We start from the raw sequence: 25,358 nt of genomic DNA, 5'->3' as shown, positions 1-25,358 counted from the left end.
TCATTCCACTTGATTACATATTAACGTGGAAGTGGTGTCCAGTCCATAATAAAACATAAAATATCCCTCAAAGACATGTGGGTAACTCAGCAAAAGGGAAGGAGCTAAATTGTTCAGAAGAGTTCCACTGTGAAATTGCAATATAATCTCAGAGCAGAGGAAGGCCTGAACAATCGCCTGCAGGGGTCCACTGGTCCGTTATCTGAAAGGCACCAAGCTGGAGACCTGAGACACACCGGTGCCTGAGCTCACTCGCAGAAACATAGCTGTGGTCTGTCTGGGATAGCAGGTGAAAATAAGGACTCTTAAATTCCCTGGATGATTCTAATGTACACCTGGGACTGGAAACTACTAAATTAATCAAAATCCTTAATTTTCTAGAGGAGGAAAGAAATGTGGAAAAAAAAGCCAAATGTTGCTTGAGTCACCTAGCAAATCGGCCTCAGAGTCAGGACTAGAACCCTAGTCTCCTGGCCCTTGGTTCAGGACAACCACACCTATTCTGGGGGTGTGGGGCCTTAGGGAGGGCATCCTTATAAAATTCTGGCCTCGACAGTGGTCAGATACCATTGTAAGAAACCTTAGAAAACATACACCTGAACTGTTGTCAGGGAAACAGGTGACCTTGAGATCAGGCTAGGAAGACTTCTTAATATGCAGGGATTCCACTGCCCTACTCTGTGCCCCAGTGGGTCCTGATGTTCAGCAAATGGAACTGATTAGTGAGGAGGGAAGATTCTTTGTAACTTCACAAGCCAGATCTGATCTGGAAAAATTAAAAAAAAAAAAAATTTTAACTAAAGGAGCTGAGTGTTACAAAGTAAACATCAAAGAACGTAAAAGCCGATGCTTCATTCTCTCAGCTACACATGGATCAGTGCCCTCTGAAAAGAATTTTTTTTTTTTTTTTTTTGCAAAGAACAGGCCCCGGCAGATTGACCTTCACAGTCCATGCTAAAACCCTCTTAGGAAGTGCCTGGTGAGTGCTCTGGTTGACGAGCATCAAGCCATTACATTACCGAGCTGTGTGCTTCTTACCTATAATTCCACTGTCCTTGCTTTCCAGGGTGGAACTAGGGCTGCTAACGGTCTCACAGGGACTTTTGTTGGCTGCCGTCTTGCTGACACAGCTATTCAAGGTTGAGCAGGGGCTATCGGTGCTAGGAGATGCGGTGCTGCTTGTTAGTGTGGAGCAAGGACTAATGCCTTGGCTCAGAGCTGTGCACTGCAAGACGAAGGGAAGGAGGAGTTAGCACGGCTTACACAGGAGTCTCCAACACATGCTTTTGTTTTTGACACTAAAACAATAAAACTTAAAACAGCAAAGTGGAAGACAGTTTTTGAAATCTAGGGAAATACATATGCACAGACATAGATATATGGATATATACATATATGATCTTTCAAATTTTAAGAGAAATATCTTTGTTTTGTTCTCCTCCTTTGTGATCTTTTTTTATTAAAAGGGCAGTCTTAGCAATAATTTATTGAGAATGCACATTTGTAAAACAGACATGGCAAACAGGCAGAGATTTCCTCTCATTTAAAGTCTGCAGAAGACAAATGGGTTATTTGACCCCTGTACGGAAAACCTGGGAACTCTGTTTTTGTAATGTTTCATGAGCACCACGACCTGATTCAATTCCTAAAGATTTATGGGCTCTGCAATCAGGGGAAGGAGACTGGTCACCACTGCAGCCTCAATCAACGCAGGACACCCTCTCTCACAGAGCTCCTCGCGGGGGGTAGAAGCTCCAGCCTCTTATTGCTATTCAAGCACACACATCTTCGAAGTGGCAGCGGGCGTGCTGCGTAGCTACTCCCCGGAGCGGGGGAGGCAGTGCTCTCTTGGTAGCTGATCCATTTGATCTCATCTTATTTTGTCTCTGTCTCATCTCCTATAAATCTTTTCCTCACCCCACTGACCCTCCAAAATATCAGCAGCTAAAAAAGCACAGGAAAGCATATACTAAAGCAGCCAGATGAGAAGAATGGTGCTATAAAGTACTAGTATCATTATGAAGGGATTCTTTTAGCCCCTTTAATTCATTCAGCCACTATTCTCCAGGTGCTCACTAGAAGGTTAATGTGGACATTTTCTTAAGTTCTGCTTCCTTCTGCTTCTCCCCACCTCCCTCCTGCAAAAACCCAGAACCAAATTGTTGAAATAAATTTTAATACACAATAGCCCAGAACTCATTTGACCAAACAATGACTTCCCCACTCAAGGAGGGGGAGAAGATGGTTATCACTTTGTTTGTCCTCTGAACAGGTATGAAATGCAGTGTCTTCCTCGGGCATTACCATGGTTTCATTTTTGTCTTCAATGGTTATGTGTGTGGCACTCGGGATCCCTTCTCCCAGTAAAAATCCCAGCCTTGTCAACAGTTCTTGAGCTGCCGGCGAACAGCTCGGTTCATTATCGGCCTTTGCTTCTGGAACAAAGAAAGACAACAATGAAGATGCCCCTCTGGGGAATTTCAGTTTCCCATCTGGATGAGTTCGCACTACAGCTGCTTGTCTGGTGCTTTTGTGTATTTTTATAAAACGCACAAAGTTTGACAATGCGGCCTGTCCTTTAGCAATACATTCTAATTAAGAGGCTGTGACAGGTTAAGAAAACAGTACAAGAGAAACTCCAAATGTAAAGGGTAAAATATTTGACCTGAACCAGAAAAGTCCGGTATTGTTATCTGACAGCAATTCCTATTTCCATGTCACATGAAAAACGGGGACTTCAGACACCAGTTTGGGTAAGAAAAGGCCCATCTATCCTTCATTTTACCCTCAAAACACATGGTGTGGCCAATGACCACAGGAGGCTGAAATAAAGTAAAACCCAAGGGGCATGCTGGCAGAGACCCAGGTTACAGATGTTGGGGTAAAACTGAAATCCGAGCTCTCGTTAGGCAAGATCGGGGAGTGACATCAGTGGAAGACTTGCTGTGCTCATCCCACATCAGTGAAAGTCAAAATCGGGATTTCGACAGGGGTCAATCATTGAGAATCCATGTTGAAAAACAAAGGTTTAAAATACTAGCGAAACACACCCAAGAGACAGGACCCAGTAACATACTGCTGTCCATGCAGAAATGGAGAAAAACCAGGCTATATTCTCAGAATGTTCCAAGTAATGCTGGGAAGCCCGGCCTTTCTCAGGTTCTCCCTGAGGTTGGTCATCTGGCTTTTTGCACGTAAGAGAATTTTACTGTTGTCTTTGAATCAAATGTAGAGTTGGAAGTTAACCTTGTATATAAAAGCCTAAGGGTACTTAATTATGGTTGACAAATAAAATGATATCCACATCATTCTAACACTTCTTTCACATTTTAAAATCAGCATCCATCAGGGGGATGAAAAAACGTACAAAGCAAAGAACAATATGCAACCGGTAATACAGTTACTCAACATTTGGCTCTTTTTTTGTTAATAGTCTAGGTACCTAGACTCATACATACATGAAGCTATTCTGCCTAGATGTGGAAATCTGCAAATAATGGGTAAGGGTTTTAGAAAAACAAAATAAGGAAAGAAGCACACAGTGATGTTACCTTTGAGCTACAATATCACTAACAAGGTTCAATGCTAACTTTGCCTTTTGTAAGGAACCACCGAAGTCTAAATAAGCACAGTTTTTGAGAAGACCACCTATATTATCCCCACTTACATATCAGTTTTGCTAAGTCATGGGCCCAGGATGGCAGCTACCAGGGAGGGAGCTAGGCTGCCCTTATCTTCAAGAAAAGCACCCCACCCCGGCTTGCTCTCAAAAGCTCCCAATGTTTGGGGTGAGAAGAACAGTTTGCCAGCTTGGATGTTTTTAGTTTGCTCTAGAAAACTGCAGGGGCAGGGTAACCAAGGCTCCATTGTTCTGGGTTAAAAGAGCCTGGATGTCTCTGGATCCTGTGCGTTAAACTCACAATACAACGGGGCAATGGTCCCCAGCCAACTGAGAAGGGAGCCACCCCAGGGTGGGTCGACCACACACCAAGGCTGCTCTACAGAAGGTCCCTTCCCACCTCCAACCACATTTTGATTCTCAAGGTAGATAGGCATTTGGGAATGGAGGGTGGGAAGCAAACCGAATCAGCACAACCCAGGCACGCCCAGGGCTGAACCACTCAGAGTCCTCTCGCCAGCCCTGCCCCCTTGCTCAGCCCCAGGCGCAGGCAGGGCAGCTCCTTTATCTGAGGTGGCAGCTGGACTAGAGGGAGGGGACAGGACACAGACGCAGAGCGAAGGGGAAGAAGTGGGTGAGGGGAGGATCTCAGCAGTTTCCCTACTCCACGGGCCCCTTTCCTTTCGAAACAATCTCCATACTGCTACCCAATTGTGACTATGCCCCAGAACGCCCCGCTTCTGGTTCAACCTGAAACACGCTGGGGAAAGAGCCAGAAACTGCTCCCAGTTGGCAGCAGCTGCGCAGGCCCCACAACATTCGCCAGACAACAAACAAGGCCACAGCCTGCAGCTCACATGGAACTTGCTGGAAGACCGGGACCTGTGTAGGTCCTCCGTGCAGCAGGGGGACGACCACACCCCCAGCTGTCACTGCCGCCTCTGCACTGTGTCTGCAGACAGATACCCCAGTTCTCAAGGTTTTCATTTTTAAAAAATTCAAAAACAACTTACTCATCCAAACCTCTCCCACTCCGGATAAGTTGGGGAGCAGTATAGATTCCAGGTTTAATGGCAGAGTTGAAAAGAGTCACCCAAATTCATCATTAACCGTTCTCTTAACTGTTCAACCTGCACTTTGCTGTGACCAAAGTTCTCAACCCCTACCGGGGTTCGGGATGAATGACAGAAGTTCTCTACTTCAGTTTTTGCATCCGTGAAGCCACTGCAATTTTATTTCTGCCAAAGGCTTCCCCAACTGTCTTTTGTATTATTGTCCCGTCTAAGATGTCATCCAAGTGACCTTTCCCTTAAAAGGTCCCCTTAAGTCTGAATTCCTTAATCCATATCAAGCTGTCTGAATCTCTCCTTCCCTAATGCACAGAACCTTCTCACACTGAACTTTTCATTCTGGCAGAAGGAGCCCTAGGTGAAGCGTGACAGGGACATCCCGGGAGAGAAGAGTTGCTCGGGAACTCACATTCATACATTGTGAAGTGGAAACGCATGTCTACTTCCACAGATTTTCACCAGACACTGAGATTTGAACTGATGATATTCTTTAAGCTATTACTCCAGAATGACCTCCAAATCAAATTCTAATGGGTTACTATAGTTTATTTTCATTCATATAATATTAAATCACATATTGATAATGGGCATATCTTACCCAATACTAGTAGGATAAGGGCTGGAGAGAAAAAAGATCTCATTTCTTAACACTTTACATTTCACAGATTTAAATATCCAAAGAATTTATGATGGGTATATTTGGAGTTGAGAGAATAACTGGCCTCATCCTCTGTGGAATCCATTAGGTAAGTGGAGAGTGATATTCCTCCCCGTAACATTTTCATGGAACCCTCGAAATCACACCATTGTGCAAAGATAACCACATGGGAAAAGGCAAAAGGAAGTTCTTACATCACGTCCTGCCTGCCTCTTCAGCTATTCACACTCCATCTGACTATGCTTAGGGCATACACTGAGGAGTAGTCCATAAACTGGCCAGCTCCCCAATCATGGCCATCATAACTTCAAACCTTCGACGCCCTTCATAATCATCCTTCCCTACTGTCTGGGAAGACAGCGTGTGCTCCGTGCTAAACCTGTTCTGGCCCTCTTACAGAGCTGTTGAACTCTCTGAACCACACCTTCCTCACGAGTGAAGTGGCCGTACCCACTTCCTATAGGTTTCAAGGCTCAAAACCAATGATGTGTGAGAAACAACTTATAAACCACAAGATGCTAGAAAGTTGGCCATTATCTCTCTATCAACTTTAACACCAAGAGCCCACACCTCCTCACTATTATTTTCTGGTTTTACAAGTTAGTATCTGTTTCAAATGTGCTTATATTTCTCTTACCTAAAAACAGAGCTTTCTATTTATATATATTTTTTTCTGCCTCAAATAGCTTTTTCTGAATTCACTATTCCAAAACAACAAATTCCCTCTTTTTTCTGATTCCCAAACTGTCCCAGTTTGGCCTGCTTTCACTTTCCATCCAATCACTCCCTCTTCTCAAAGCCAGACTCTACGAGAACCCTGAGGGTCCCTGGAGATCACCGCCAACAGAAAACCCTTCTCCACCCCGCCCTCCCCAGACTCTAGAGCAAGCTGGGCTTTGTTGACAAGGTTCAGCAATTCACTAGTATGTGACCTTGAACAACTAACTTAACACCAAATTTCCAAGACAGAAATTATGGAGCAAGTTTGTTAAATGAGACAGGCCCCTGGTTCGGGGTTAATCCCCTTCCCCTGCCTCTGTTTATCCAGGACCTGCTTCGTGCTCAGCCTCTTGCCTTCCTTGACTTCTATTTATAAGTAACTTCTGTTTCTTTCTGGCCTCAGCCATCACCATTCCCTCCTCCTCAGATTTCCAAAAACAGTATTTAAAAAGGAGCATCTATCCATGAACCTGCTCTGTTCCTGTCAATATTTCCAGTCTGCAATACCAAAACACAGTTATCATACGTGTTATCTTTAAACTTTTCATCTCATTTACCACATACTGAAATTGTCACTAAACTTAACCATTTCTTTTCTCTGAATTGCTGCCTGAATTAGCCTTTTTCTCTTTAGTCATTCTGCCACTCTGCTCAAAGTCTTCATTCCCTCAGTTCTAGAAGACTCTCAGATTTTGGATCAGTTTTTCTCATTTCTATTTTTATTTTCACCCCTCTTCTTAAAGCCAGTGGGTTCTCAAACTTTTAGGTCTCAGGATTCACTCTTAAATTATTAAGGACTCCAAAGAGCTTTGGCTTATGAGGGTTATATCTGTTGATATTCTTCATATGAGAAACTAAAACTAAAAATTTTAAATGCATATTAATTCATTTTAATTTTAATTTCAATTTTTTCTGAGACAGTGTCTCACTATATTGCCCAGGCTGGTCTCGAACTCCTGGGCTCAAGGAATCCTCCTGCTTTGGCCTCCTAAGTAGCTGGGTGTTACAGGTACTCACCACCACACCTGGCTATGATTCATTTTAAAGTAATAAAACTTGTTACATGTTAATAATTAACATTTTAATTTAAAAACTATACTTTCGGCCGGGCACGGTGGCTCACGCCTGTAATCCTAGCTCTCTGGGAGGCCGAGGCGGGCAGATTGTTTGGGCTCAGGAGTTCGAAACCAGTCTGAGCAAGAGCGAGACCCCGTCTCTACTAAAATTAGAAAGAAATTAATCGGACAGGTAAAAAAATAGAAAAAATCTGAAGATCTTGCAAATGTTGACACATTTTATTACACAATATCAAAATATCACTTACCACAGATCTCAACTGAAAAGTCCTGGGAAGCCATCAAGCTCAATGTGACAGATGCAAGTTTCCCAAAAACCTAATTTTCATTTGAAAGGTCAAGTTTTATCACTGGCAACTAATTCTGTCAGCGTTTTTTGTTTTGTTTTATTTTTTTTTAATTGAAGTGACAGGCTAATTTCACTCCTTTTCAAGAAAATGTGTGTCAAATACTCAATTCTGAATAACTATGGTTTGTCAGTTGTTGTTTCAAATAAGAATGATGTTGCATTTAAAAAGTGACTAGTTCAGCCTGCAATTCAAACAACCATACAAGTGCTTTGGCTCGAGACAACCATAGTTCAGAGCACGCAGAGTGTTTCATGAAGACTTCCCATTTCATCACACATAGTATTAAAAAGATGGGTAAAAAAAAAAAAAAGGTCATGTTTTAATAACATTATTTTTAGTGCTTCATCAAGGACATTCTTCAGTGAATTATTTTTTGACGCAAGCACGTGGCAGTGAAGACGACTATAGCAACTAGCGTACCCAGGGCCCCTGCCTTGACGCATATTAACTTAAGCTACCAGAAGTTTCACTAACAACTGCTTTTGCACCATCAGTGCAAATGTCAACAACCATGGAAATGGAAATACTTTCTTAGTATTATTATAAAAAGAGTTTTGACCTCACAAACCTGTGAGAGGATCTTAGGGACACCTAGAAGTCCACAGCCCATGCTTTGAGTACCTCTGCATTAGGCTTACAATTGTATTAAATGTTCCCTTTCCTTACAAATAGGTTAAAATCCTGGCCACACACACCCCTCACCCTAATAACTGATCTCTCATCTTCCCTTATCTGTTCAACTTCTTGGGGTTGAAGGGTCCCCCCTAATTCCATTTCCGTATCACACACCGGTAACTTCAACTCATTCACCTTCACAGCTCTCCTGCAACAGCCTTGTTAAACACACTGATTTTTCTTTTTCCTTTACTTTCTTTACAGCACACCTCTACTTTTGACCTTCCTGTAGATTTATGACCTTGCAAACACTGTGTCCTGCAAGGAGAAAGTGGCAACTGTCCTGAGAGGCACTCCCAGGGAACAGCCATGCTTACCAGTATGCTGTGGTCTTGTGAGTGCCTTCTCCTGCCCTCTTGCTAGTGCTCCTTCCACCTTATTCACAGCTCGTAAGTGAAAAACCAAAGCTTCTCAGTCCTTTCTCAGTGACCTTCTCCCTGACTGAACTCGCCTAGTCTCATGACATCACCTCTAAGCAAACAGCTGCCCAGTTTATGTTCTGAGCTCTTTCTTGAGACCCAGTTTGATTTTCCAACTGGTGGTTGGATACTTCTGCCTAGATGTTCCACCAGCACTTTGAAGTCAACATGCCTGAAACTGAAACCAAAACAGACAGTCCCCTGTCCTCCAGTGGCTTCTTGATGTAGTCTCAAAGACTTGAGGTTGTCATGATTGTCTCTTTTGGCTCCCAGGTCCTTGAAATTCCTCCAGAATCTTTCATCACCTCTTCTTTCCTGACCCTGATCTCATTTGAGACTTTATTCTCACTTAATTGCTTAAATCATTTTCTAATCATTTTCCCTGATCTTAGCCTCTTTCCTGCCCCACTCCATCCTACTCTGTTGTCAGGTGCTATGGTCCAAACGTTTGTGTCCCCCAGCCCCAAATTTCTATGTTGAAATCTTACCCTCACCCCAAGGTGATGGTATTAGAAGGTGGGGCCTTTGTGGGTGATTAGGTCATGAGGGTGCAACCCTCACGAATGGGATTAGTGCCCTTATGAAAGAAGGAGCTTGTCTGTCCTTCTACCATATGAGACTACAGTGAAAAGACAGCTGTGTGCGAACCAGGAAAACAGACCTTCACCAAACCCCAAATCTTCGGGTGCTTTGATCTTGGACTTCCCAGCCTCCAGAACGGTAAGAAATAAATTTCTGTTGTTTATAAGCCATCTAATTTATCGTATTTTTGTTATTGCAGCCTGAACTGATTAAGATACCTGGTAAATCTTAAAGCATAGCTCCAATTAAGCCTTTCCCATGCTCACAATCTCCATCTCCTGAACTTCCGATGCATTATACAGCTTGGATTAGTCAACATTACTGCCTCCCTTAAATTACAGTCACTCTGTATACAGGTCTTTGATCCTCTGTCAGACTCTAAGGCTCCTTGAAGACAGCCCATCTCAAATAACATCCATGATAGTGCTTTTCACAGTTAGGAATTTAAGTAATACTTATTCAAGGAAACACAGAATGAATGCATACTCTACCTCTAAGAGTCTCTCTTCTATGCACACATACCACGTATGCCCCCCTCTGTACTTCCATCTAACCTCATTCAACTATAGGTAGAACGGTGCATCACCATTCTAAGAAGCTGAAAATTAAAGCAAGATCAAGGCTACCTCTTAGGAAAGAAAGGGGAATGTCAGTGACTGGAAGAAATGCAGAGTGATGTTTTATTTCTTTAACTAGGTAATAGTAGACAGGTGCCATTATTCTGCATACTTCTTTAATCCTCTACATCTGTTTGAATGACTGAACTAGTAATCAAAAACATAAGGTGTCCAGGTGCTTAAAAATATCTAATAAAGAGCCCCTCCTCCCAATAAGATAGTTTGCATTTAATTATTCTGTTGTTTCATGTGTGTTAGTTTTCCTTGCTAACCAGACTGCCAGAAAAAAAGTGTCATCATATTTTGAGACTGATCTTCACCAAGCAATGACTCATGAAACTAAAAACTTTCTCACCCCTCCCCAAAGCTTGCTCAAGTAGCTAATGATATATTAAAGCAAACCTAAGTGGATTATGGTTGTCTCTAATTCAAAGAAATAAAGTTGTGAATCCTATTATAATTTAATAATCCTCTCTAATTTATCTGAAATTTTTTTCCCCTTAAGGCAGAGATATTATTTTGTGGGTAAATGACATTTCCCCCTAAACAATATGCTGATTTAGCAATAGGATGCTTATTTTATCTATCTCTCATCTATCTATCTATCTATCTATCTTATTTATTTAGCAAAGGGAAAGGGGAGGAGAGGAGACAGGGGCAGAAGCTTATTTAGAAAGAGCCGATTCTGTATTACACACAGCTTAATACGACCATTTGACAGGAAAAAGGGGGATTGTATTTTGTTTGAGGACTTCATTAAGTCATTCTTTTTTTGCCAGAGTAGAAAATGCTATGTTTCGAAAATATTTTAAAATACTAAAGAGGATAGAATGTCTTTTCCTAAAGGTGTTTCCAGGTGAATGCAAACTTTAACAGGTTCTTTGCTTACAAAAAACGTTCATCTGCCTGTATCATCAACCCTCCTTCTTCCCAGATGGCTGAAATAGGCGAATTACACATAAATACAATTACCTATAAATTAATATAAAAATTCAAAATTCTCTTTGTTTTACTTTGATTTAAAGTTCAAACAGAGAGTTAAGAATCAAGAATTGACAGAGTGGCTGGGCATGGTGGCTCAAACCTGTAATCCTAACACTTTGGGAGGCCGAGGAGGGAGGATTGCTTGAGGCCAGGAATTTGAGACCAGCCTCAGGAAACAGTGAGACCTGTTTCTACAAAAAATTAAAAAAAAAAAATTAGCCAGGTGTGGTGGCACGCCTGTAGTCCCAGCTACTCAGGAGGCTGAGGCAGGAGGATCACTTGCATCTGGGAGTTTGAGGCTGCAGTGAGCTATGACGATGCCACTGCACTCTAGCGAGGGTGACAGAGCAAGACCCTGTCTCAAACAAAACAAACTGATGGATCTGCATGACCACTAAAGCAAAAGTGAGGCAGATCAGTCTGGGAAGAATATTTCAGACACTGAGGAATAACTCGGTATTTCACGAGTCTACGTGAAATTTCAAAGGCATTTCACAAGGAGCTCTTTTCAATAGAACCTGTTAGTCTGGAGAATATTGCCATGGTATTATTGACAGCACCCAGAAAAACGTCTTAGAGACAAATAAGAAGGCCCGAAGGAAATATGGAAAGCAAAAGACCAAGTTTTAAAGTAAAACTGAAGGGATGATGCTGATTTTGAACGTTATAAGTGAGGGTTTGCCCATCTTGCCTCTGTACATGCCTGTGTTAATACTCAAACTCAATTAGTTTCAGTTAGCTCTACTCTTTTCCTTTAGGTTCAATGACCTGGACATAAAAATTATACTTTAAAATACGGCAGACTTCATTATCCCCATTGAAATTTAAAGGATTCCATGGGGATTACAAAACACCCCTTACTAATTGCCAAGTTCAACTCTGTTAGGCAACCACCTCATCAACCAAGAGAAAGGTAACTCTGCTGGGGCTTCCACCAGCATATCACGGCTACCTTCAGGCATGATGATGTGCCCACAAACATGAACTACACCCAGACACCTAGAAAAAGTAAAAGTGTGCCCTGTTTCTCAATTTTAGGTGAAATGGCTCTGGTTCTGTATCTGCAGCCCACAAATGTCATACATCTGGTCCTCGTGGAGACTGAGGACGCTGAATCAGAGAGCTTGGGTCTGAGGAGTGAGCACACGGAAACTTCAGGCTGCTCCAGCAATACCAATCGCTGCACTTGACTTTATCTTGGCTCACGGCCAAGCATAAGAGCGCTTCCTTTTGCCAAGAAAGGTGGCCAATTCTGCCTTGGGCAAGGGGGGAAAAGTTGACAATGGGAACTATTTTTAACTTCCTTTCTTTGCCCAGTAAAACTCCGAAATTTCTCCTCCACTGCCATACCAGGAGTCTTAGACCCTATACAGAATCTCAACGATGCTCCCAGCCAGGAAGGAAGAGGTTGCATAATGGAGGCCAGGCCAGCCAAAATGCCAGGGGTATAATTGACCAGGACTACAAAGATGTTGGCGGGTGAAAATGAGGGTAAGGGGAGGCTTAATCTGAAATGGGCAGACAGCTCAGTAAGTCTGATGACTGATACTGACCATAGAGAAATAGATTTTTACTTTCTTTTTAACACACAGAAGAGAAATGAAAGCAAACGGACCTCCTGCACATATTGATTCACAACCGAGAAGGGCCTCATCTCCCAGCAGACGGTGGTACCCACCAGACACCACCATGGAGTCTCTGCCTTCATCAGGCATACCTGGTGCCCTACCTCAGCACATATCCTCGGTGTGAGCCTCTTAGCTACACACAACTAGGGGCCTGGACAGAGAGGAAACGGGTGGGATTTCTCACGTCTCCTGCCTGCCCAGAGTGGCCAGCGCCTGGCCCCATCTCCCTGCCCCCATCCCAAACTCTCCTCTTCCTGATTTTCAGCTTCTGCCAATCCCTCCTCTCAGCTCATTTTTAGCTGTATTTTTACTACCACTCCACTCCATTTTCTTCCTATGTCCTATGTCCTAATTATTACCCACTGCCATACATCACCAGAAACAAAACGCACACACAGTGGTTGGAATATACGGGCTATATCCCCCACCACCAACAATTAGGCAGAAGAGGGTGCCAGGTACTCCAAAGTAATAATATGGATGACTTTTTTTTTCCCCCTAAGTTATCTTTGAGCATTACTAAACTTGTATCCACACTGTGGTAAAATAAGCTCCTTTACATAGGACAAGATTCCTAATCCCATGTTTCTACAGGAAAATAGGATGCAAATTCAAAACACTCAAATTAAAGGCCACAAAGTTGTGAGTCAGGGACAACTCAGAAAGGAACAAACAAGTAAATGCTTGAATTGATTTTTTAAAATAACTATTGATACATTCATTAAATGCTACAAATTTGTAATGTCTGTTATACATTTCCAGATATAAAATACATAAAATGTTTTCATGAAAAGGTTTCAGTTTGGATTTTTTTTGCCTCTACTTTGACATCCTTAAAACACTTTAGATGTTTAAAAAAAAAAAAAAGTTACCAAATGCTTTTAAAAAAGCTAGTTGTTATAAGCTTTGTCCAGTTAAAGTTTCAGCTTTTCACCCAAAGCCTGTTGTTGAGTATTCTAAAGCGGTAGAGTATTAAAAACAAAATGAAATCTTGGAAGCAGACTACTGGCTGACTTTTCGTACCCCCTTAAGCCCTGCTAGGTCAAAATTCAGAGGAAATAAGATTCAACCCTTAAACAACGCATATGCACCCACTCAAATATTCCTACCTTGTGTACATAAGTCCAAGAATTGACATTAGCTAAACAGATCTCTGTAACTGCCCGAGGGGGGGAAAAACTCCCCATATACAGTCAGTTCAGCAAAGTATTACTGCAAGGGGCACTCAAGTTTCATTCAGAAATGGAGAGCGTCATTCTATTAAATACAAAACTCAGAGGGAGGCTACTCACTGAAAACATATTCTTACCATTCTCACTGGGCTCTGCTGGCTTGGACACGTCTCTGAACGGAATTATAACTGCGTCTCCAGGCACTCTGGGGCTTTCCACATACTTGGGCTTCCTGACGGGACCTGCAGTGGGAAAGATCTGAGTGTGGCTAATTTTTTCCAGATGCAAACAAAGCGTCAGAATGTACAGTGTGTGTCCTTACCAGGACCCAAATATGCCTAAAGGAAGAGCCAGCCCCTTTCCCTCCCTTGAAAACACACACACGCATGCACGCGCGCACACACACACACACACACACACACAGTCATTTCAGTACAGGCACGGGAATGTCCAGCCTGGGTTGCCAAAGCTCAGATTTGAGAATGTAAACTCTGACAAAAACAAAAGCTGCTCTTTCGCTGTGAAGTCTCTACAGCTGTCTGTGCTGTATGTCAAGTAGGTGATTCTGACATGTTCAAACCTGGGTGGCTCGGGGTGAAGGGTTTTTTACATAATTTTCCTCTCGCTGGGACAAAGATGATTTGGTTGCATGGTCTCTCCCAAGTCAGGAGGCATGGATTACAAACAGCCAGCCTGTAATATCAACATGCTCCGAGCAGCTATGGAACGCAGGCATCTTATCCGGCTGGTGACGCATGGTAATTGTGCGGGGTAGAGACGACTTCTTTCTTGGCAGCTGACACAGCTGCCTTCAAAAAGGCGCAGCAGCCAGTCCAGCACGCAATTCAAAGATGCAAGAGAGACTGAGCATCTTATCTCCTACCTCCTCTTCAAGGCCCCCCCGCAACCCCAACATATCAGAAAATCCAGAGTTCTTACTAAGACTGAGTAGAACCCTCACACATTGCTGCAGGAAATGTGCAATGGTGCTGCCGCTTTGGAAAACACTTTGGCCACTGCTCAACAGGATAAACACAGAGTTACCATACGGCCCAGCAATTCGACTCCTATGTGACTGTATGTTCACACAATAACTCAACTTGTACACAAATGTACATAGTAGCATCATTCATAATAGCCAAAGGTCCATCAAGTGATGGCAACAAAATGTGGTTTGTCCACACAATGGAATATTAATGGGCAATAAAAAGGATGACGCGCCAATTCATGCTACAGCATAGCTGAAATGTGACAACACTATGCTGAGTGAAAGAGGCCACTCACAAGAGACCACAACTATACGACTCCATTCGTATGTAATGTCCAGAAGAGGCAGATCTATAGCAACAGAAAGTATGAATGGTTGCCAGCGGCTGGGTGCTATGCAGGCTTGTGGGGTGACAGCTAAGAGACATAGGACTTCTTTTTGGGGTGATAAAATGTTCTAAAATTAAATTGTAGTGATGGTTGTATAACTGTGACTATATTAAAAAATACTCTACTGTACCCTTTAAATGGGTGAATTGGGTGGTATTGAAATTATACCTACATAAAGCCACTTTTTAAAAAGTGCATATTCTGTCTGCTCCTTTCAAGCATCACGTTACATTCTGATCCAGAATCACTCACTTGACTCCTGTTTTCCTTGATTGCCTTATATGTAAAGTGGCTTTTAACAAGGCCACAGAGGAAACACTTTGCATGAGTAAGAGAAGGGGCAGGGAAAGAGTGCCAGGCAGGGGTCTACAACCCTCCCCTCTGCTCAGCCCCAAGCCCTGGCCGTCCCAGGGCCTCAGCGCCGTCATCGTCATGGCACCATCAAGAGGTGATGCAGGAGGAGCACCGTTCCGCCTCAAACACCTCACACATCTGAGAAATCCTGTTCAAAATATGGTTTGTGGTGAGAGATGCTGCCACCTAAAGGTTCACTGCAAAAGCATCTACACTACTGTAAAAATAATCTAATTCCCAGCCAGCTATAATGAATGTACTACATCTTAAAATAGACTGTTATCAGCAAAGCTTATATACTTAACAAATAAGGATGTTATTTCTAACTTTAGAAACCATGGTTTTTGAATGACTAATGTAGTATTTAATCACATGGCTGTCTTCATAATTTATTTAACCCAGCCAGGAAGGGAATTTTTTAAAAGGTTAAAACAGAATGGTTACAGAGGGAAGGGGAAAACATATTTTCAATCCAAGTGGGGGATGCAGGCTATGCAACAGTATTCAGATTTTATCTCAAACATACACACATCCACATATAAACATACATGGGGGAAACACGGGGGGAAGGGCTAAAATATTTGCTGTGGAAGAGACAGAAACTAGAAAGAAGGGCCTGAATAGGACAGACAGAAATGGAACCAGGACAAATACAAGAACCAGTCTACACTTTTGGTTCCCTACCCACTAAAGTAAAATGGACCCAAAAGCCCTTTATTATTATTATTGTCCGACGACATGCAGCTGCCCAACCAGCAGCCATACCCACTGCTCAAGAGATGCCCGTATTTCTGCTCACCTTAACTCTTCAGGCAAATCTAGAGAGATCTACTTCCAGGATCCAATCTACTAGCCAATGAAGTCCTTCAAAAATAATCTGTGATAGTGAGTACTTTCTTAGAATATGGGCTATTTCAGATGAACGTATGATGGTTATTCACAATAATTGGACCATGGAACCCAATGTCACCCAGGGCCTTCAGAAAGCATCCTCCTTGTCCCTAACTGTTCTATTCAGAGGCATCCCTTAACTATAGGAAATAACGCAACACTGAGGAGTCAGGATGTTAAGAGCAGGGACTTGTGAGTCGGGCAGACCTAGGTTCAAATACCACACCCCTCCCTCGTCATCTCCCCCGAACGCAGGCCTCGGTAAGTCCCAGAGCTAAAAGATGAGCCAGAGAGCCTCCTGCTACAAGGGGAACATCTGTGAGAGCAGAGCCCAGGCCAATGTGGCTCCCAGGCACAGTGAATCACAGGAGTGTCAGATCTGAAAGGAGACCTAGAATATACCAAAGTAAATAAAACACATATTCAGTGGTCACACAAGGCTAAGCCCTTACATATATTAATGACTTCATTCTGAATAACTTTGGGGAAAAAGCACAATTTCCCCCATTTTTGGGTCAGGAAACTGAGGTTCAAATAAACTAAACAATTTGCTCATGGCAAAGCAGGAAGGAATTCAAAGCCTGGTCTCTGCAGTTTTAAAGCCCATGCACTGAATTACCATCTGGCACTTAAAAAGCTGTGGAATCTAGATTAAACACGCAATTCTAGAAAAAGCCAAGGCACTGTGACTTTCCACCACCTAGTCATCCGGCAAGTCTTTTATTCATCCTACTTGTCCCTGATCTCCCCTAACTTTTACTAGGAGTTGAAATATTATGAAGTGAATATAAACAACTGCTGTCTAACATGATCCTTTTATTTAAATTGCTTTTCACAAACAGCTGAATTTCAAATGCTATAAAACAAGATAAATTTATAGCCATAGAGGTTTTATTCTTTTCCCCCCTTGATCACTCATTAGAGAATTTGTGCAAACTTTGCATTAAACAGAACAGATGATACTTTGCCTCCATTCCCTCTCAAAAACACCATTAAAGTTGCAATAAAAGGATTAAAGAGAGACCGACAGGGAAAGGACACAGCCACAGGCATGAAACCAAGCTTCTGAAAGTGAGAAAGATTGCCAAGGAGCACTGGGCTGAGCAGAGGCTAGAGATGGGGGTGGGGGTGATGAGGGCTCAGCCTGGGCCAAAGAGCCTCAGGGACACCGGGCTGCTGGAGGGAAGGCAGGGGCAGAGCGATGCCCAGCACCTCAGGATTGGCTGATAATCTGTTTAAGGAACAGACCTCAGAATTGCTTAAGCCTGGAGCATTCCCCCTCTGTCTTCTGGAGGCTGAGTTTATTCTCTGGAAAGGCTGAATTCTAAGACCACGGGAGATTCAAGAGCTAAACTTGTGAGTGCCTTTTTCTGTTTTCTTTTTGTGTTTCGGGTTTTTTTAAAACCTCTTAAATTCTAAATTTAAAAAACTAGGATTAAGAAAAATGCTACACACAGACTGATGGGCCCCAGACGTATGCCCCCTCCCTCTCAGCTGTTAGAATCGACAGCCAAGCTCTATGTGACGGGCAGGAAGAGATTGAAGGATTCCTTTCTGGGGAAGCTCATCAAGAGAGGAGACCCATAAATAATCATAGCCGGGGACTCCCCCACCGAAAAATGGCAGCTCCTTGACCAATCATGCTGCAGCACAGCCTCCCCTCAACACACACCTTTCAATAAGTCTGTGAGCACCTTACACCTATATACAAATGAGGTGCCAGGGAGCACAGACAGGCAGTTGAAAAAGGACCCTACCCAGGAAGACAGCAACCGTAACAGGTTAAAGAAGGAACTCTGAGGAACTAATAGAAAGCAAGAAAGAAAAGCAACATCGCATCTGCTGCACGGGGGGGGGTGCTGTCACAAGGGCATTCAGAGCCTGTGATGTGGTCAGCTGAGCAGGCTGTGGCTTCCGGATGAGGACGACTGGAGCCAGCACCATCACCCAAGTGCCAGTCTTTCACTTAAACAACCATCCATGAAACCAGTAACACTACTCTCTGGGCCATCAATACGGAAAAACTCCCCTAAATCAAGTGGCCACATTCCCTGTCAACAGAGATCAAAACTGAAAAACCCACTTCATCAAAACTACTGCCTAGCACCTTTCTACACACAGCTTTTTGTTTAAAACAAAATACTCAAGCACAAGGTACTTTAAAGTAATTTCCCCCCTTTTCGTAAACCAAGTGTTATAACGTTGATCCTACCAAATTAACCAGAACGTAATACTACATAACAGTTACCCACAAAACATGGTGTTCCGGCTACGAGCTATGTTTTAAGGCAACAGGCTCTGAAAAACAAGACTGTCAGGTCTTAGCTGAGAATTGGCTTATCTAGAGCAAGGGTCTCTGACCTTGGGGGCACCAGGGACCAGTTTCATAGAAGATGATTTTTCCATGGACTAAAGGGGTAGAGGTTTTGGGATTATTCAAATGCATTACATTTATTGTGCACTTTATTTCTATTATTATTACATTGTAATATATAATGAAACAATTACACAACTCACCATAATGCAGAATCTAATGTTGCCACTGATCCGACGGGAGGCAGAGCTCAGGCGGTGATGCAAGCGATGGGGACTGGCTGTAAATACAGTTGAAGCTTCTTCCCCTTGCTTGCCTGCCGCTCACCTCCTGGTGTGGGGCCTGGTTCCTAACAGGCCATGGACCTGTACTAGTCCGAGGGATGGGGGATGGGGACCGCAGATCTAGAGGCCAATGTGTTTCCTTGGCACAGCTCCCAGGCAGCTGACCCCCAGCATTGGTACCAAGCAGCTTTTCCAGCCATGATATGCTCAACTTCTGATTCTGATGTTCAGGTGTGGGCTGGGACCCCAGACCATGTTTCAACAAGGGCGGGCCTCTAGGGAAAACCAGTACTTAACCGCCCCCTCCCGTCAGGTAGAAATGGGGTCCCAGAGGCTGTGTTGGAGTACCAACTTGTCCAGTTTACAAGATATAAGAGATAAATGAGGTTTTTCTCAGTCACAAATTAAACCTGCTTCATCTGAACTCAAGACCCTTTTACTCATTCCAACCCCTCCACTAAATGTCACAGGGGAGTGGGCTCTCACAGTTATAAAGGATATTTAAAACTTTTTAAAAATGAGCCAAAAAGAGGTTAAATAGCCATAAACTTGCAGGCACCAAGTATGCAGCCTGCAAAAAGAACAGCCCCTGCCACCTTCCTTAATTGTGGAGAAGGGCCTTGTGTCAGTCTGGAAGGAGTCGCCAGGGCCAGCACCTTCGCTTAATCACTCCATTCTGCAACCTCAAGGCACAGCAATCTCCCATTCAGGATTCTGCCTTTACATAAATCTCTAAATATACTTTCCCAGAGGCCAGTTTTCCTACTGTTTCTGACATTTTAATCACACAGCTGACTATTTTGCTGCTTAGAAACTGCCATATAAGGAATATTTTCTAAAGAGGGACGGTAGAAATAAACCAAACTGGGCTTTATCTCCAGGCAGTGAAAGAGAGAAGGGCAGGGGTTACTTTTCATTCGAGCCTTTCAGTTAAAAATAATTATACATATATATGAAAGCAATATTTGGGACGCAGAACACCTGAGGCTACTTATTGCATTTAAAGTAGATCTTACATTTTTCATGAAATCTGGAGACCATGAAAAGTGACACTTTGTGTCATCAATCATTTTAGGGATTTTTTTTAGCATCTTGAACTTTCACAGTAAAGGTTCCTGTCAATTTTATCCCATATAGGTTTTCATTTCACATTGGGAAATGTTCACAACAAGATGAGAAAAACAGAGATGAGTAAGAGGGTTTTGTGTGTGTGTGTGTGTGTGTGTGTGTGTGTGTGTTGGGGGCGTGGGGGTTATCCCTAAAGCAAATGTCATTAAACAGCCAATTCCAAATGGTAAACTGTGGTGAACAACCAGATCAGAGTCTTGAATTTTGAAAGAGCACGATATCCAGACAGAGCTTCTAAAGTTTCTTCCTCCTGTACCCCCAAAAGGAATGCGTGGTGGGGGAGGAAAATGAGGAGACACGCAATTTGAGGCTGAAGAAAGGGGAAGACAGCCTAACCAGGCCTGCGGCATAAAGGGAGTCCCCTGTACCAGGGGCCTGGGCCTGGCTCCCTGCTATTCTGTTCCTTGCTGAACTTGCAGCAGGGCTGGTGGCTCTGTTCAGACTCCATCATAAGGGGTGAGAGCCTCTTGGGAGGATTCTGTTTGAGGCAGGAAGGAGCCAGATAATGAACTGACCCAGTCAGAAAGCCCTGGCCAAAGGGGAGGGTGATTTCAAGCACAGCGTGGCATCCATCACTTGGATGTTGCCTGTGAGAGGCAGGAGAGGGACTGCAAATAAAAACCTAGAATGCTGCTTGAAATGGCTCTCTACTCCAGGGAATGACAACGCCGGGGATCCTGGGGGCCAACGCTGGGCAAGGCATCAGGAGAGAGAAATACAGCAGCTGCCCCAGAAGACATACCTTCTGCGGGCTTTCCGGAACTTTAAGAAACACTTTACAAGTGTCTGGGGCCTTGTGTAAAAAGAGGAGGGCATGGAGTCAGCACAGTTTGAGTTCTTACTGCTGCTGTGACCTCATCCACACCCAAAGACAGGTGAGGTCTAGGGAAATTCAGGTCACCTGCTGATGATGAATGAAATTTAAAAAGTTACTTGACACCACTCTTACTAAGCCTCCTTTTATTTATTTATACCTTAATTTTAAGGGTCCACTGGGAAAGGGTGAACAGCCTTTATTCACTCACGCACTGCGTAGGGCACTGTGAGGCTGTAAACCTTCACTGCCCTAAGGTGTGCTGAGCTAGCAGGGAAACAGCATATCAGAATGGAGCCACGCTCCTCTCAATAAGGCATCATTAAAATAAATGTTGACAAAGACTTTCAAGTTTGTAGTTTGTAGTCTGCATGTCTATAGTACCATGAGGACAATAAACTCCAAGTACAACAAAATAACCTAAGTAATGTTTCTACTTTCTTCCAATGCCATTTGATCTGTCATGCTGTTCCTGTACTGTGCTTAAATTGCTATTATATATTCAAACATGGAAATGCGTTAATTCACTTTATTTATTTACTCAACAAATTATCAGTGGTATATCCTCTGCACGTCAGGCACAAGGGTAAAAACCACAGATGTGAATGAGTTCTCTTAAAGCTCTCGGCTAAGAGGACTAGAGTCTATTACATCATCTGAATTTTATCCCAAAACACATCCACATAAACAGTGTGGTATGAATGTTACGTCTGGTGGTTATAATCTACCACCTAAAGGCAATTAGTTGTTTTAATCAGGAATACAGGCTCCAGGAGTAGTTAACTAGCTTTTAATCAAAAGGCCACACTCCAGAGATGCTGCTGCAAACCAGTCAGCTAGCCATCCTTACCACCAACCAACAGCAGGGTTACGTTAATTAGCATAGGTCAGAAATGAGATTTGCTACTGGTTAAATTACTGAATTTGTTAATTAGTATTATGGTTGTTGGAAACATTTTCAGTGGTGAAATTCATATTTGAGGTACAGGGAAGGACTAGAAGTGTCATAGAAGCATCCTAGCTTTTGTATGACCCAGGGATAAAAATCTAGCAGGCCCTCAGACACGTAATACATGGTGTCCTGGGCTTGATCAGTAAATGGCTCCAGGTCCAGCTACCAATTCCTGGGAAGCCTTAGGCCCTGGATGCAAAATGGCAGGATAACCTGAATGTCGCCTTGGGTAGGCAGAATTCTAAAGAAGTCATTCCAAGATTCCCATCCCCTCCCCTCCCCTTGTTATGGAATCAAACACAATCTGGGCACTGCTGGGAAGGGACTCTGCAGATGAAATGAAGAATTAAGGCTACTAATTAGCTGACTTTAAAATAAAAAGATTATCCTGGATTATCGGGGTGGGCCCACTGTAATCACATGGACCCTTAAAAGCAGAAGTCCAGCAGCGGGGAGATGAGGCAGGAGGGAGGGAGAAAAAGCCCGAGATTCCAGTGTGAGAAGCACTCCACCCTCTGGACTGGACACCTTTCAGGTTCAGAGGAGGAAGGAAGGATGCCACAGACAAAGGAATTCGGGACCTCAATCCTACAGCCGGAGGGAACTGAGTTCTGCACACCTGAATGAGCCTGGAAGTGTTTCATTCCCTGAGCCTTAAAGGAATGCAGCCCTGCTACTTTCTTGATTTCAGCCTTATGAAACCCAGAGCGAAGAGCCAGCTACACCACGCTTTGCCTGGACTTCTGTCCTATAGAACTGTGAGATAATAAATTTGTTTTAATATGATAAGTTTGTAGTAATTTCTCAGGGCAGCAATAGAACACTAATGCATTGTCTATGAAATACTGTCTTATGTGCTACAGGTAGACACTGAATGCAAGCTGCTGTCACAGAACAGATCCCTGAAAAGGACAAAACTAGAACTTCACCAGGCATAGAAAGCAGGTTGTGTGGCTGCATTGTGGTGGCCTACTAATAAATCCATGTACGGGCGGAACTCACCTGAGCCTTGTTTTCGTCATACCCAGCAGTGAGTTTACAGAGAGGAAATCTCTGGCTCTCAGCTGTTCTAACTTTTGGTAGTAATTATAATTTTCCATAAAGAACGTAACATCCGAAAATGCTTTCATTAGCTTTGCAAGAATCATGAAGCAAATAGTTACCAGTCAATGAACAATGACAAACCTTGATTTTAAGATGTCCCTGGAAGAAAGATCTGAGTCCTTCCTGGAATGGTAATTTCAGAGCTTCTCTAAGGAACCACGGAAGCAGCCCTTAAGAGGAATGGGCTCTTCTGTCTTCACACAAGCAGGAAATGAGTCCTACACTGCATGAGGTAACTGACTCCAAAAAGAGAAAGGCAGGATCCCTGAGAATTTTCTTTCCCTGTGGGTTTGGACCAGTCGTGCTCAAAATGTGGTCCTGAGACCAGCACCAACAGCATCACCTGGCAACTTGTCAGACATGCAAATTCTCAGCCCTACCCTAGACCACAAAGTGATTCTGACGCCCATTAAAGTTTGAAAACCACTGGCTTAGCCTGTCTGGGGGCAGCCCTACAAGACTTAGCCCTCACCCCGAGGAAGCTTACAACCAAGTATGAAGACAGCACGACGGCAGGCGATTTGGGGAGAAGAGCAGAGAAGCAGCAGCAGCAACTGGGCTGAGCCTGAGGCTGAGCTGGGGGCAATGCCACTAAGAGGGAATGCACTGAGGTGGGTACAGGGTGTTTTACTCTTTCCACTCCTAAACAGAATAAAAGCAGCCCGAGGAAGAGAACTTAGCTCTTCTCAGCTTCCTTACAGAGCTTAGCACAGTGCTATGTATTCAGTCGGGGCACAAATATTTATTCCAACAAGAAAAAGGTTTCTTTCTAAATAGTTATACTTTCTAAATAGTTATACGTCTTTCTAAATAAGTTATACTTATTTTCTATAAACTAATAATTTCTAAGACATTTTCTAATTTGGGAATATTTTCTCATATTTATTCAGCACAGTGGCTAGTAGGGAATTCTGCTGTAATCTCGTTTATTCCTTCTGTCAGGGCAGGAGATCTGGACGTAAACGAAGGGGTGGGAGAGAGGACATGGGGCCCGAAAGACCACCGAAAGGCTCCCACCAGCCGGAAGGTACTCTGTGACACCTCCCAACCACCCAGGAGAGGGCAAGAGCAGAGCAATCCCATGTCACCCATCAGCTCGCCCTCTCCACTCTCTGCTCTCCACAGCAGCCAGGTCGAGACCCTCCCAGCCTCCTTGAACAAATCTGATGCACACACATGCACACCCCACCCGGCACCCTATGCAGGGATCCTCACGTCCCACCTCACAGAGAAAGTGGCCATGAGGAAATACCTGAAACTTTCTTCGACCCTGTGCTCACAGTCAGCTGCACTGCTACTCATCCAGTCACAGCCACAATAAAGCTAACCCTCCACCTGTGCTCAGGGTGCCGAGATCACGGGCAAGAAAAGGCAAGAGAGATGCAGAATCCAACCATTCCTACAGAAAAACATCTGTACAAATTAGTGCTCTGGAAAGGATTTATGGTTTTAATCTGATTGGGTCAAAAGATTAGCCATGGATAGGAGTTACAACCTTACTAGGGTTGCACTGAGACCATTAAAAGGGCCAGCTTGGACAATGAGCTACCACTGCACTCCCTTTAGCATGGTTAAAATTCAAATACAAAATGTCACAAAACTGCTGGTGCATTTGTAGGGCAACTGAAACTCTCATACTGCTGGTGGGAATGCAAAATGATATAATCATTTTGGAAAACAGTTGGCATCTTCACATCAAGTTAAACATACTATATGACTCAGCCAATTGTACTTCTAGGTATTGACCCAGGAGAAATGAAAACTTATGTTTACACAAAAACTTTTATGTACATATTTACAGCAACTTTATTCACAGTCACCCAAAACTGGAAACTACCCAAATGTCTTTCAACTGGTAAATGGATAAACAGTGGTATATCCATGCAATGGAATACTACTCTCCAATAAAAAGGGTTATTGATACCACTACAACATGGAAAAACCTCAAATGCATTAAGTTAACTGAAAGACACCAGACTCCAAAGGTTATATACTGTGTGATTCCATACACAACATTCTGAAAAGGCAAAACTAGAGGTTTAGAGAACAGATCAGGGGTTGCCAAGGCTGAGGGGTTGACTACAAAGAAGCAGCATAAGGAAATATTTGGGGGTGAAAGAACTGGTCTGTATCCTGATTGCAGAGGTACTTACACAACTCTGTGCATTGGTCAAAGTTCACAGATCTGTACAATGACAGAAAAGTGCATTTTACTCTATGTTAATTAAAATACACATTTAAAATTTTTTCAATTAAAAGAGGGGCTTGGCTTATGGTGCCCAGCTGTGCGGGAGTACCACTTGTATGGTACTAGTGATACCCAGTAGCAGGAAGCTCCCAAGTCTCAGGTCCTGGGCAAGATCTCTGACCCACTTAGAGGTAGAGACAGGTAGAGGCCAGCCCCAGCACCTATCATCTCCGTCCACCTTGGTGAGACAGCCCTAATTTTTCACTATTTTTAAAAGTATCTAATACTTGGAAAGAGACAAAAGAGAGACATTTAGGGTGTCCCTTTAGTGGAGCTGGGTATTGTTTACATAAAGCAGACTCCACAGGATTATCTTACTATA

At 43.3% G+C, this 25,358-nt stretch overlaps 1 protein-coding gene across 2 annotated transcripts in view; it reads right to left on the bottom strand.

Annotated features, from left to right (window-relative positions):
• TANC1 (tetratricopeptide repeat, ankyrin repeat and coiled-coil containing 1) overlaps positions 1 to 25,358 on the bottom strand; it is a 226,127-nt gene that overhangs the window by 71,129 nt on the left and 129,640 nt on the right. Inside the window, exons 5-7 of one of the 2 annotated variants that reach the window (XM_012655855.1) lie at positions 13,708 to 13,812; positions 2,305 to 2,435; positions 1,039 to 1,225 (exon numbers count right to left, since the gene is read on the bottom strand). In XM_012655855.1, the coding sequence (XP_012511309.1) occupies positions 1,039 to 1,225; positions 2,305 to 2,435; positions 13,708 to 13,812 (423 nt within the window). The remainder of the gene's footprint in view (positions 1 to 1,038; positions 1,226 to 2,304; positions 2,436 to 13,707; positions 13,813 to 25,358) is intronic. The other variant, XM_012655856.1, reaches the window with a different exon arrangement.

This window comes from Propithecus coquereli, unplaced genomic scaffold (assembly GCF_000956105.1).
Source record: "Propithecus coquereli isolate 6110/MARCELLA unplaced genomic scaffold, Pcoq_1.0 Scaffold49, whole genome shotgun sequence".
NCBI lineage: Eukaryota > Metazoa > Chordata > Mammalia > Primates > Indriidae > Propithecus > Propithecus coquereli.
The sequence above is the reverse complement of the archived record's forward strand: the minus strand, read 5'-3'. Positions and strand labels throughout refer to the sequence as shown.